The sequence below is a fragment of the Thunnus albacares genome, chromosome 22 (assembly GCF_914725855.1).
Source record: "Thunnus albacares chromosome 22, fThuAlb1.1, whole genome shotgun sequence".
Classification (NCBI taxonomy): domain Eukaryota; kingdom Metazoa; phylum Chordata; class Actinopteri; order Scombriformes; family Scombridae; genus Thunnus; species Thunnus albacares.
Window position 1 is genome coordinate 8,623,973 of NC_058127.1, and position 15,319 is coordinate 8,639,291.

General features: G+C 36.1%; 1 protein-coding gene across 1 annotated transcript; it reads left to right on the forward strand.

The window, feature by feature from the left end:
• The first annotated feature begins 9,127 nt into the window (after positions 1-9,127).
• LOC122974467 (complement C1q-like protein 4) lies at positions 9,128-10,933 on the forward strand. Its single transcript, XM_044342500.1, has 3 exons — positions 9,128-9,212; positions 9,358-9,486; positions 10,483-10,933. Exons 1-3 carry the CDS (start codon positions 9,128-9,130, stop codon positions 10,758-10,760), a joined length of 492 nt encoding a protein of 163 aa, XP_044198435.1. The 3' UTR covers positions 10,761-10,933.
• Positions 10,934-15,319: the final 4,386 nt, after the last annotated feature.

A 15,319-nucleotide genomic window follows, 5' to 3' on the forward strand; every position in this document is an offset into this window, starting at 1 on the left:
CACCTATGGCATTGTTCAATCATATATAACATTTGTCAGTATAATCTCAGATTTTATTTTATGGTTTGTACACTCATCCACACATCTCAGATCAACATTATTATTTAATTGAGAGACAATTTAACATTTTCACTTTTAGAGCTCATTTTGAGGGTTGTCCTGCACTGTTATTGGTTTTGTATTCAACACATTTGCAGTAGGAGTTGAACCAATATATAATTGGGTAAAGGAGGCACATGACAACACATTATCATCGATTGAACAATATAAAAGAAGCCACAGTGACCTTATAAGTCATAGCTTTGGAGACGGAGCAAAGAAAATTAGTCTGCCTGCTATTCCAACACAAGTGATCAACCAGCAGAGATGGATGCCTTCAAAGCATACCTGGAAGCTATGGAAACCCAGCTGAAGGACTGCCAAATTGCCAGATTGAGGAATAGAAGAGAAAAAGTAGAATGAAACTTTGTCATTAAAGATTTTAATGAAGAATTTATTAAAGAGCAACTTTCAGGTGTCCTCAGTAACTTAATGTGTGAGGAAATGATGTAGAAACTGGATCTTATAAAGAATATATCAATAAGTCAACTGTGATAAATATGGATTCCAGTGTTAGTTTTGATGTGGATGAGGCATTTATACCCATGACAGACTAGAGTCTTATTATTCTGAGGCATCCAAGGGGCCAGTAACAGGCAAGAAAAAATGATTAAAATGCTGTATTTACATAGCGCCTTTCTAGTCTTCCGACCACTCAAAACGCTTTATAATACATGTCAACATTCACCAATTCACACACACATTCATACACTGATGGGAGAGGCTGCCATGCAAGGTGCAAACCTGCTCATCAGGATCTAATCTAATGCACATTCACACCAACTCTCACAAACGCTGGCACAGCCATCGGGAACAATTTGAGGTTCAGTGTCTTGCCCAGTGAGGAGAAATAACAGCCATTAGTGGGAATCTGAGCTGTAGTGTTAGAAGAAGTTTGAAGAATTGTGAAATTTGCAACCTGTGTGTGTTCTCGTCTGTGAGGGTTTTAATGTTACACAGCTGCTCCTAAGATTGCGTTTTCCGCCTCTTTGTCAAATGGTGGTGAGGTTTACAAAGGACCCTGCACAGACAAGATCCTGGTTTTCAAAAGGGTCTTCTTGAACACTGGCTGTTGTTACAATGAAGATACAGGTACTGTAGACTATGATGTGTGTTTGTGTGTGTGTGTTTGCTAATGCTGTTTGACTCAGGTCTCTACTGTGTTCTTGTGTTTAAAGCAGCACTAATCAATATTTTGATGTTAACAGTGGATCAAATAACAAAGTGTAATGTGAAAGTTGTCGGCTTCACTGACGAGCCCACAGATAATTATCCGCCGGCTGTTTTGTTCTTCCCGGTTCTGTGTTTCGTCTATTTTGGATCATTGTTTTGGTTTTTGTGGCCTGAAAAGCTGTTCTCTTAAACCTTGTTTCCAGTAGATGCAGGCAGCTTTTTCAGCAAAAGGCTCTGATAAACTGATTGTACCCTACCTGCACAGCACAGAATGGCAGGCAGACAAAGTGACAGTGACTGAGGAACATAGTTAAGCATATAATAGCTAAAGAGACAGATATTTGCCTCAAGAGTTAGTAAAAACCAAAATAGAGCTAAAAGGAGAGTGAATATTGAACTTCATTAATGATGCTTTAAGTTGCACAATGGACATAGTTTCATTGGTTGAGTCAAAATTCAATTGTTTTTGGCCAACTAACTCTAAGTAACATTATATTTACTATAAATAAAGAAAAACATTGTAGCTTATATTCTGTTGACTATTCTCAATCATAAATTAATTGGTAATATTATGAGTCTCCTGTTAGCTAACTATGGTTCTGAAAAATACAAATCTTTGGCTCCACACACTAAGGTTTGCCCCTGCCTTTCAGAAAAATGTGAATAATAAAACTCAAACCTATTTGTAACTTGAGTAAAACTTCTTGAATGTGCTTGTTTTTGCATTGTTTGCATTGTATAGTTGGTTAGGACAGTAATGGGTGTAAAAGTTTTAAAACCTGTTCTGACATCATCATATGGTGCTTATGGGGCGCTCCAATATCTTATCAGACCTGTAAAATCTGTAGACCGTCATAGTTATCACTGTATCAAACACCATCACTGGAAACATTAAGACTTTGCTGAGTTGGTTCAACTGTTATCAATCATCTTACAGAGAATCCATCAGAATTATAGGAAAATTGCAGAATCGTTATTATGTGTACATATTGTTAATAAATCTATTTATATGAGAGAAGTTGTTGTGACTCTTCTGTGTGTCTTTTGATACCAGAATCACTAAAGTTGTCAAATAACAAAATAATTATGAGAAACTTTATTGATACAAAACAACAAAAATAAAAACAGTTTTTATAAAACTACCTGTGAAGTAGATGAACTGACCCTTTAAAATCTTTGGACACACCTTTTCAGAAGAACTAAAAGTAAAGGTAATATAGAAACAGTTTCCATTATATAGTTTGTCCACCAGAGAGCACTGAAGTTTATTTTTTAACAGTAATGTTCCACTTAGTATATCAACTAGTCACTTGCATGTTTTTTTTAAAAAAAAAAGATGTTAGGGATCCTTACTGAAAAGGTTTGTTTATATGATGTATTCATGTAAAAACAAACAAACAAACAAAAGCTAACATCTTCTAAATTCTCAAAAATATCAATAGTGGTGTCAGCTTCAAAAATCAAGTATCAGCCAGGGTATACTTCATCAATTCAACACATCTGTAATCCATCAATAATGTGCAATTTATCATATTATTTACAGTTTTGCATGAAAGGTGCAATGTGTTTTTGTGCAGAAACAGCCACAGTGATGATGTAAAGGTAAACTACTTATTTTACCTTGCCGTGCTGTGTAATGGAAAAACACCCACAGCATGCCAGCTCAACTCAAGTCATGGCTCGGTTTGACTACCCCCAAAACAATGTAAAAATGCTGTAGTGTTGGTGGAGCAGAGCAGTGAACAGATGACCATATAAAGAAATCTGTCAAGAGACGACATCGGCTCAGGTTAAAAGGAGAAAAAAGGGGGTTCACAGCAGTCTAAAGCCAATCCTTTTTGCTCACGGGGATAATATCTACATATGTTTACCTCAAAATTTTGTAACTTTGGCCATGTTTAACATGTACATCTGGCATTGTAACAATATATATATATATATGAATGAAAATAAGGAAAAGCATAATAGGTCCCCTTTAACCACAGCGTTGTTACACCATAAAACATCATTATAGTTGTTGTCGTTTTGGGCTTATTAAATAATAGTACAGGAATAAATGGAGCATTTATGCTTTGGGACCTTTTTTTCAGAATCTCAGTGGAGATAAAAGATGTAAAACAGTGTAAAACATATAAAGCCTTCCTGTCAGCATGTTGATCTGAGATGTGTGGATGAGTGTACAAACCATAAAATAAAATCTGAGATTATATTGGATTTGAACAATGCCATATGTGAAATATATGTGGATTATGTTGTGGTTCCATTTTAGCTTTTGAGATTAAGAACTTTACATTTCATTTGTTTTTTGTTGTTTGGATGAAAACTCATGGAGTATCCAAAATAAAAGGGTTGATTCCCTGTGAATCATTAGATTTTTATATTTTAGTAATTGTTTATGACATGAAGTTGTAAGTGAAACAGTCAAGACTCATTGGACTAATGTTTCGAATGATTTATTTTGGTTGAAAATAGTAACATCTATCTGTTTAATCGAAATTTGAGTTTTATTGGTAGCACAGTAGACGCTTCATTCATCTCAGGTTTTTGGACATACTGTATATTCAGACAGGAATAAACTGAACCACAAAAACCATTCTTGAGTCGTCGATTCTCACATGGGACGGACGAGAAAGCCACTGAAGATGGTACGTCTCTCAGCTGCCCAAACATGAGTTTTTGCACCCAGACGCACATACACCTGATCTCCTTTCTGCAGCTCCAGAAATACTGCATTTCCTCCATTATCAGCTGTGTCATAGCCGAACCCGGAGAAACTTTGGTCATCAGCCGTCATGACAATGCTCTCGCAGTTCTTCATCAGGAACAGCCTTGATGCATGTTGTCCTCCAGCATGATAGAAGAAGGTAAAATAATAAACACCTGCAACAGGTGCACTGAAGATTGGATCAAATTGAAAGTACACAAAACATAGAACTGGTCCAAAGAAAACTGAATCAGAAATGAAATTAGCATTAAAATGCATACAAATCTTACCAAGTGTATAGAAGTACCATTTTCTATTTGTATTATTGATCATTTTCAAGTCATATTTTATTCATGTATTTATTGTAACAAAGTTAATTATTATTACAGTAGATCCCATCCAACACCTATGTTTTTTTTGAAAACTTAAGAAGTTTAAACAACTACAAGTAAGATAAAATGACAACACCAGCAAGACTTGGTTGGGTTTCTGGCTGTCTGATGAATGAATGTCCAACATTAACTCGCTCTTATTTTTCTCTGCAGTTTAATGCAGATGTAAGCAGCGATAAGACTGAACCAACTTGTGCAATAAATCTGTCACTAAGATTGACCGCTTTCACTTTACATGAAGTTAAAATATTCATTGTTTTTCAATTTAAGTTTTATTGGTCTAGAATTGCACTGGTTATCAATAAACCCCCCCCCAAAAAACTGTGTATGGACAAGCCATGATAGTAATTTGATTTCCTGTACAGCTATTGTAGGCATCACCAATGTTTGTAATCACCTTGTTGTAAACCAGAGTTGTGTCCTCACTAAAGGGTCCATGGGCCCCACCGTGTTCTGCCAGGGCAGTGAATGCCACCTTGGTTCTCTCTATATAAAAGAAAACATTCTCATCATCCTATTTTGTAAATGCATTTCTTTTCTACATCATATCTTGTGTAAGTGAGCACTTTCTATATTAAAATCCTTAATGAAAAAGTTTCATTCTATCTTGTATCAGCTGGGCTTCCACATCTTACAGTTTTTTTTCAAGGCATCCATCTCTGTTGGTTGATCACTTGTTTTGGGATAGCGGGTGGACTAATTTTCTTTTTCTCAGTCTCCAAAGCTGTGACTTGTAAGGTCACTGTGGCAGCTTTTATGTTGTTTTATCGGCGATACTGTGTTGTCACATGCCTCCTTTACCCAAATATAAAGAATCTGTGGCAGTTGGAAAATATGTTCCTGGCTGATAACATTTCTGAATAATTTTCTCAGGAAAACGTTGGCTTGCACCAACTTGTTTTTGCATACGGTGTTAAATTACTCTCAAAACCTGCTCACATAAAAACAAGGTGCCTGCATGTGATACGAGCCAACAGAACAGTATCTGAAGGAGATGAGGGATGTCTGGGTTTCCTTACTCAGTCTAATGCCACTGCGACCCAGTCCCGGATAAGCGGTGGAAAATGGATGGATCAAATTGTTTACTGGTTTGCAGAAGATTTACTGGGTTTTGAGCAAAACCTTCACATTCTGCAGGCAATGTAGAGTTGCCAGTTAACCTAATGTGCATGTCTTCGGTCTGGAGTCACGCTGAAGAAACTGTCATCAGGCCAAAATTTTAATTTGTGCAATACTTTGGTTTATGACCAAATACCTTCACCTGCAAATACCTGACATCCCTTCAGCTTCAACAGTATTTTGTGTTTAGCGTTAATTACCAAATATTAGCATGCTAACACGCTAAACTAAGATAGTCAACCAGATAAACACAAAACCTGCAAAATGTTATTGTGAGCAAGTTAGCAGGCTGATGTTAGCATTCAGCTCAAAGCACCACTGTGCTAAAGCACAGTCTCACAGAGCTGCTAGCGTGGTTGGTGGTTTTCTATGTTTTTCTTATTGCCAACAAATCTAATGTACGGGGACACACGAACAATGAATTGATCCTACTTACAAGTATTGTTTTTTTATCCAAAGCCTGATATACCATATTCCTCCATGCCGTAGACCTTGTGGAACACATCAATGAGCCACACCGTTACACTGGGTGACATGTTCCTTCGTTTTTGGACAACTGAGGTCTACAGCAAAGAGGAATAAGATATATCAGACTTTGGATACACAAACAACACTTGTAAGTAGGATGAGTTCATTGGTGGTTTGGCTCTGCACATGAGGTTTGTTGACGATAAGAAAAATAGAGAGCAGTGCGCAAAAAGGTGTTGGCACACAAGATGCCTTCTTCAGTGTGAAACGTCCCCGTGCTTGTATTGGACAATTTAAACAAAATAAAAATAAAATATCTAATTGATTTGGATGTGCGAATCCCTTTTTGTGCTTTGGATTTTGACTTCATGGTTACATGCACCCCAGCTCCCTCATGTCTTTTGGTTGACTGTGATGTTTTTTACTTCTACAATAAGAAAAATATAGAAAATCGCCAGCCTTATTCTTTATGTAAGAGTTTGAACTCTGATTTATTGACTTGTGTGGTTGTTTGACTTTTGACACAGCTATTGCTCAACGCTTGGTGAATCTACTGCAAACCGGTAAAGCTGATATTACTCCCATACTTTCCTGAGAAATTTATGTTGATATCTTCTTAGTCACACCTCACTGGCTAAGAAGATCACACTGATCTTGTGCAATCAACAGTAAAAATATTTCTTACTTTACAGATTCAAAAGTTTTACAAATATATACGATTGCAACTAATGATTATTTTCATTGTGGATTATCTCAAATTAGTTGTTTGGTCTATACAAAATGTTGATTTCTGTTTCCCAAAGCCCAAGATAACATCCTTAAATGTCTTGTTTTGTCCCGACCAACAGTCCACAATCCAAAGATTTTCAGTTTACAGTCACAGGAGATCAATCAGAAAATATTCATTCGTATTATATTCATTTGAGAGGCTGGAACCAGAGAATTAAGGAGAAAATGACAAAAAAACGATTAATCAATTAGCAAAATAGCTGGCGTCTACTTTTTTGTCAATCAACTAATCGATGAACTGACTAATCAACTACCAGTTTTTCAAGAGCCCCCAAATTCAAAATTTTGTGGCTTCTGGGAGAGCTCAGGCTAATCTCAGTTATATGTCCAGTTATTATTACTTTTACTCATTTAGTTATTATTACTCATTTGGGGCACTTGCTGAAATGACTGATTCTGTCTGTTGCACCACAGAGATAAGTTACAACATAATTCTAAGTAACAACTAAATATTCACACATACATGCCCCAAGGGTAGGTGTAAATCATAAAATGTCACAGAGCGTTTGACATTCAACATAACTATTGCTCAATCAGTCTTCTGCAATTGAGAAAACAAGTTGGTGTAACTCCCACCTCATTGTTTAACACAAGACAAAAAATCCTATTTCATAAGCTGATTATATATTTGTATAACGTCTGAAAAGAAAGTAAGAAATATTTTCATCTGAGATGCAGTGAAAGTGTAAATTACAATAAAATGGAAATAGCCTAATCAGTTTTTGAAGTACAATTTTGAAGTACAAGTGCTTCAAAATTGTACTTGAGTCAATTCTTATAGTAGTTTCTTTCTACCACTGGGCAACAGACTGAAAGTAGTCTAGAAAACTTGATTTTCCTTGGAAGTAGAGATATATTTCTGTAAGCTGTTTTATTTAATATTATTTAATATTTACTTTGATTTACCATGTATGTTTTTATTTTTGGTCAATGTATGTAGAGTATAGGCTGCACTGTCTATTTCTTTCTTCTTCTTTTTTTGACTGTGGGCACAAAATGTGTGCAATACAGTTTGCAGTGCTTTATGTGTTCTTATTGTGGTGAAATTGCGGGAATTGAGAAAAATTGCATGCAAAGGAAAATAATACAACTTTTATTAAACTTCTACAAATGAAGAGTCATATGTAATCACTTCCTTTGATAAAAAATAAAAAGCATACTGCATATCACAGAAACACCTATATTTCAGTGCTAACGTTTTAATTTATTCTCTGAACATGAGAACAACAGGCTCAAAGTTATATAAAAAGAAAATACTGTATTTGAGTTCCATTTATAAGCCTTTATTAAATAAACTTTCACCTCAACATTAGTACCCAATAAAATCATCCAATAATGCCATTAAAATAAAATCATTGTCATAAAAGTATAGTGTATTTGTCCATCTTCTACATGAATGCACTGTGATGACATAAGTTACCACAACACAAAATGCGACAATTGGTCCAAATCACAAGCAGACTGTTGATTTGGCCATTTCATGCGGAAAAGTTGTGGTAATTTAGCAAAATTGCAAGCTCTCGCAAATATTGCATAGATTTCTTGAATTTGCGTTAACAATTGCCATTGCAAAATCACAATTTCCTGGGAGTACTGGTCATTCTGGAGTGCATGGACCAACAAATGTTTTCTTTTAATTTGGAGAACAACTCATAATCACTTGCGCTTCACTTCGTGTTGGTAACATCTGTTCTGTGTATCATACTGTGGTTTAGTTCCGCTGTCTTATATGTGGGTGTGTGTGTAGATATTTATGTATGTACTGTATATGTGAATGTACTTACATGTAATGTGTAGGCAGAATTTTAATGTTGCAGCTATATAGTTTGTGGGTAGTTCTATAAGAACAACTCATATTTTATAAGATGATTATATATATTTGTCTCACTATTTAATCTGCAAATCAAGAAATATTTTTACTGCTGATTGCACAAGATCAGTGTTGACTGACTCAAGTACAACTTTGAGGCACTTGTACTTTAACTGATTAAGCAATTTCCATTTTATTATACTTTATACTTCCAATGCATTTCAGGGGAAAATATTTGCTGACTCAAAAGTTATAGAAATATACAACTCCACCCCAACGCAATTGCAGAGGATTGATTGAGCAATAGCTGTGTTGAATGTCAACAATGACACAAGTCAAGAGTCTACAGCCATGCAAGCATCTGCGAGGCTGGCACAGTAGTGCTGTGATGTCAATGTTAATGAATTCCTCTTAGATTCTTTGCAATTGGGTAAAGGAGGCACGTGACAACACATTATCACCGATCGAACAATATAAAAGCAGCCACAGTGACCTTACAAATCACAGCTTTGGAGACAGAGCAAAGAAAATTAGTCCGCCTGCTATTCCAACACAAGTGATCAACCAGCAGAGATGGATGCCTTCAAAGAATACCTTGAAGCCATGGAAGCCCAGCTGAAGGCCAGCCAAATCCAGATTGAGGAACTGAAGAGAAAAGGTAGAAAGAATCTTTCTCATTAAAGATTTTAATGAGTAATTTTCTCTTTAAGCAATGTTTGTATTTTGATAAAATACACAAGACAAGATATAGAAAAGAAATACATTTACAAAATATGATAATGAGAATGTTTTGTTTTATATAGAGAGAACCATGGTGGCATTCACAGCTGTGGCAGAATACAGTGGGGCCCATGGACCCTTCAGCACAGACACAACTCTGGTTTACAACAAGGTGATTACAAACATTGGTGATGCCTACAATAGCTGCTCAGGTAAGATCATTATATACTGACCCAATCATAATCACCTATTTGATTGTTTGGTTTGATTTGGTTAGTTTCATGGCTTGTCACAGTTTCTGAAGCTTTGGATTTACTAATAACCAGTGCAATTCTAGACTAATACAACTCAACTATATACTGAAACAAAAAACTTGAGTAATTAATATTTTTTACATCAACGATGAATATTTTAACTTCATGTAAGGTGAAAGCGGTCAGTCATAGTGACAGAGATTTATTGTTAGTCTTATCACTGCTTACATCTGCATTAAACTGCAGAGAAAAAAAGGGTAGTGGCTACTGGCTAGCTGGTAAACAAAGAGCATCTAGAAAGTTACAGAGCTAAAAAAGAGAGAGAATATTGGACTTTCACTCATCAGATAGCTAGAAACCCGACCCAAAATACATGTTAATACTGCTCCATGTATGCTGGATGTGTAATAGGCACTTCTTGGCTATAACCACTTCATATCGGAGGCTTTTGTTTTTCAGCTTGTTGTAGATTTCTACTGCCCCCCAGAAGCCAAACAAAGTAATTAATGCAGCTTTAAAGAGAGACATGATCAGAACTTTCTGCAAATGATATTGCAACAAGATCTTCCTAAAGATAAACAAAGCTTTGAAAACCCAACATATAATCAGTATGTTATAGGTTTCTACAGTATTAACAATATTTATGTCTTCATGTGTTTATGCAAGTATTGTCATTTTATCTTATTTGAAGTTATTTAAACTCAAAAAACAGGTGATGGGTACAATCAATTGCGATAATAATGTGTTGTGTTACAATGTTACAATAAAAATATAAATAATATATGACTTGAAAATAATGAAGAATAAAAAAAAAATGGTACTTCTATACACTTGGTAAGATTTGTATGCATTTTAATGTTAATTTTATTTCTGATTCAGTTTTTTTTAACCCTAGGTCTTTCAGAGCTTTTCAAAAACTTTTAATATTTGAAAAATCCCATTTTGTGTCTGCAGGTATCTTTAGTGCACCTGTTGCAGGTCTTTATTGTTTTACCTTCTTCTATCATGCTGGAGGAAAACATCCATCAAAGCTGTTCCTGATGAAGAACTGCGAGACCATTGTCATGACAACTGATCACAAATCAAGCAATGACTCAGCTGATAATGGAGGAAATGCAGCATTCCTGCAGTTGAAGGAAGGTGATCAGGTTTTTGTGCGCCTGGGTGCAAATACTCATGTTTGGGGATCAAGCCAAACCAACTTCAGTGGCTTTCTGGTCCGTCACATGTGAGAATCAATGACCCCAGAATGGTTTTTGTGTTTCAGTTTATTCCTGCCTGAATATACTGTACATCCAAAAACATGAGATCAATGAAGCATCTACTGTGCTACCAATAAAACTCAAATTTCGATTAAACAGATAGATGTTACTATATTCAACCAAAATAAATCATTGAAACATTAGTCCAATGAGTCTTGACTGTTTCATTTTCAACTTCATGTCATAAAAAGTGACGAAAAGTATAAAAATCTAATGATTCACAGAAGATCAAGCCATTTTGGTAACTCCATGAGTTTTCATCCAAACAATAACAGTAGTTACTTTCTTCTTAATTTCAACAGCTAAAATGGAACCACAACATAATCCATATATATTGCACCTATGGCATTGTTCAATCATATATAAATCTAACTTGTTGTCTGGTATCACTGTCAGTGTTACTGAACATTTGTCAGTATAATCTCAGATTTTATTTTATGGTTTGTACACTCATCCACACGTCTCAGATCAACATACTGACAGGAAGGCTTTACATCTGTTTTTATCTCCATTGAGATTCTGAAAAAAAGATCCTAAAGCATAAATGCTCCATTTGTTCATGTACTATTATTTAATTGAGAGACAATTTAACATTTTCATTTTCAGAGATCATTTTGAGGGTTGTCCTGTACTGTGATTGGTTTCCAAAATGATGTGAATACCCAAAAATGCGCATGTAGTTTCAACAATTATTCTGCTGCTTTACCTGTTAGTTTTAGTGATTAGTTTAGTAAATGAGCTATGTAATTATATATTTTAGGAAAGTGAATATTATGAATAACAATAATGTTAATTATCATTTATGATAATATTCATAATATTTTGTATCCAGCTGTGGTTTTCTTCATTATTTTTCCTTCATGTTAGAGCTGATGTAGTTCAGAAAGCTCTTGTAGGTCATTAAAGCAAAAGTTTAAAGGCAGAGAGTGTTGTGGTTTCAATGATTTGTCTCTCTACAAAAATCTTTTTTCCTTCTGTATTAGAGTTCAACCGGTTAACAAGAAACATCCATATTCTTATGTGAACCTGAAGGTGGAATACAGAAATGTTGGACTATATGGGAAAAGTCAGGGGATCACCACAGTCATTCATTCTTTATCATTATCTGGACGCCATGAATGTCTCAGTGTTTCATGGCAGTCCATCAAATAGTTAATGAGATATTTCAATCTGAATTAAAATGTTGCGAGTCAATTTCCTAATCATATAAAATATGTCCTTGCTTGTTTTATACAACACACGAAAACATGCAATTGTGTATGAAAATAAAACTAATGGAAATTTCCCTTGAGAGATTGACAGATGTGAATGTATGACATATACAACAATACAAGGACATATAATTAACAGAACACCAAAACATTAAGGAGTGTCTTTGAGAACATGTCTTTTAAAAAGGGACTTAAAAGTTGGCACTATTGGTTATCTGTCGGTATAATAAAAAAATTTTAATGAATGCTTTAATTTCTATAATACAAATTAGTGTGCAGGTGCAGTATGTCATCCACTCACACTTAAAACAATGTAAATACACTATTACATTTGCTGGTCAGTTCCAATCACCATATCAGATGTTGTAACTTGAAGCTTCCAAAAAGGAATATTTGATTTTAATTTTGAATTTTTTCCACTCTCTGTCACGTCATACTGGGACTTTTTCTGTTTTTTTGGAATCTTTGTGTTTTTGTTCCTTTTACTTCTTTGGTTTTTGTTATCCTTCTGATGCCCTCAGACTTTTTCTGTTTTTAGTTGGACTTTTTGAGGGACTCTTTCATTTGTGTTGCGTTTGTTTCCTGGTTTTGTTTTTCTCTGTTCCCTTGTGTGTTCCTCCTGTATTTTTTGTGTCACCTGTTTGTTTACTTTAGTTCCTGTTTTATTTTGAAATATTTCCTGCTTGTGTCTGGTTTACTTCCTGTGTTTGATTATTTCATGTGTCTCACCTGTGTCTCGTTTCCCTCACCTGTGTTTCATTTGCAATCACTCCCTGTGTATTTATAGTCCAGTTTTCAGGTCGGTCTTTGTCGAGTTGTCTGCTTCTGTTCGATGTCCCTTGTTAGTGTTCCTGTGCCTTTTTGCATTTTCATTAAATATATCTGCATCAGATTTTCCCTGCCTACCGTCTCTGCATTTGGGTCCACCTGCTCCACTCACCCACCCTGACACTGTCATCATGGGTGATTTAGAAAAAAACACCTGTCCCGCAGCATGCAAATCACATGGAAATTATCCTGTCGTTGATCTTGATGCAAAGTAGATGCCAAGTTTTAAATTTGATTGCAATTTTTCTCACTACTGGAACAACTAAAACCTGTCTGGACATCAGACATTGTATATGAACATTATTATTATTTAATCACAGCAAATAGACATTACCATACATCCATTATAATTTTCATTCTTTTAGAGGAAATACAGTGATTATATGTGATTTTTCATGTGCATTACTTAGTGCATCTACTAACAGCAAACCAGGAACATACAGAAATAATATATACCTATAAACGGTGTCATGAATACAGAATAATCAGTTTTAATCCCGAAGTGGATATTTTTAACTACTACTACCACCTAATATAAATTAGCATAAGCAACTGGACATAACTTATGTTGTTAACAATTCTAGCATTATATTACATTGCCATCTCTTGCGTTTGGAGTCAGGACCTTCCCAATAAGGAGTGCAGCGTGTTGCCTTTCACACTCTGGAAACATGCCCCACTACCTCAAACCAAAGCTAACGTTAGCTTACTGAGAACACCGACTGGTGCACTCTTGAGCTAACATTAGCTACTTTAGCTAAATTTTGCTAACAGGGCAGGTATCATAATCAAGTAACATTAAACTTATTTCTTAGATTTATTAACAGAGCTATAATTCCATAATGACCACCAGCATACTTATTAGAGGGCTCAAATGAGTTGAGACCATCGTTCTAGAGAGAAGGTGATGCTTTTTGAATGGGAGTCAGTTGGAGCTAGCATCTAGCAGCTGTCAGTGGCATATCACTTTAAGTTACTTCCACATTGACTCCAGCCTCATGCTGTGGTAGTTGCTGCGTGGTGAACAGCTGCAGCAAACTGGATAAAATGTGTGCTTGTATGTGATGCAAGGTTATGCTGATGAAGGTGTCTGATATGGGAGATGTACCAAGGATTGTCCATAAAGCTTCATGTGCAAAATTATCAGTGTCTTCACTTTTACTATTTGTACAATTAACATGAGGTACAATTTTAATGTTTTGGTAGTTCTTCCTAATAAAACCAGAAGAAGGCAGTCCAAATAGGCAAACAAATTCAACAGGGAGCAGGCAAGAATCCAGTAATCCAATAAACAGGAGAGGTCCCAAACAGGCAGGTAACAGGTCTCAGGTACAACAGATGAACAGAGGCTAGAAAGTAGGACATGAAGCACATGGCAATTTAACATTGAATGAGTTGCAGGTGAGGAGTGGGAGGAGTAGGCCTGGTAAGTGGAGGACTGGTGAGAAGTGAGAACAGGTCTGTAGATGGGGAAAGATGGGAAAATCTGATGACATCTGGTGGACAACTTGAGGATGGCAGGTCTGGGGAGTTGGAGGAAAGTACATGGCCTGGGAGAAGTGAGCAGGAGCCAGAGACAGACAGGACTGAAGAGCAGATTGTGACAGGTACAAAACTATGTAGACAACAAATACAGGCCTGGAGTTTAATTTATAGAGAATATCGCAATTGTAAAATATAAAAAATAATGGACTTCACCCTTCATCTATAATTTTTGCATATTAGGACTCCTCAGAGTTCATTATTTCTGACATGTCTTGTGATTGGCCTATCATGCAGCCCTGATCTATGGCTTTGTGTATTTATAATTCTCATATATTGCAGAAATATTAAATTAGTTAACCCTCCTGTTATGTTCCGGGTCAAATTGACCCATTTTAAAGTTTGAAGATCTAGGAAAAATAGTTAAAAGTATTTTTTCAGTATGAAACTTCTTCTGCTTGCCTTAATACGTGTAATCAACATATAATATGAAAATGGTTCATCTCACATGTTTGCAACCACCCCCTGCATGTTTATATCACATAGATACTGTTCGGGTCAATTTAACCCAGCAGTCAAACTGGAGGTAAAAGGGTATCAGAAATGTCAGACTATTTTTTTCTTTGCAACTGTGAGACATATTTCATCCCAATCACTCACACACACACACACACACACACACACACACACACACACTCAGTGCACACACAGAGCACACACACAGAGCACACGCACACACACACACAGGTGCAGGTGTTATGATATTTGACGAGAACCATTTATGTTCTCGTGGGAAAACTCCACCCACATTCAGTGGACACTCAACAGGGGAGGGGCAAAACATATAAAAGATTCTCTGCATGGGAGTCCTACCAACATTACACTCTGTCAGGCAGACCTTTACAAAATGAGCAGCAGAAGTTAAAGGATGACAGTCCCTGGTCCAATCCAGTCCCAGTCCCCAGGACCCCAGCCGCTGCAGCCACAGTGAGGGACATCCAGGAGAGG

What these genes read in the sequence shown, in the direction of transcription:
- LOC122974467 (XM_044342500.1), top strand. Translation starts at nt 9,128, where the DNA reads ATGGATGCCTTCAAAGAATACCTTGAAGCCATGGAAGCCCAGCTGAAG. An exon ending in TGAGGAACTGAAGAGAAAAG is followed by an intron (nt 9,213 to 9,357) that starts GTAGAAAGAATC and finishes TGTTTTATATAG; the next exon opens with AGAGAACCATGGTGGCATTC. An exon ending in TGCCTACAATAGCTGCTCAG is followed by an intron (nt 9,487 to 10,482) that starts GTAAGATCATTA and finishes TTGTGTCTGCAG; the next exon opens with GTATCTTTAGTGCACCTGTT.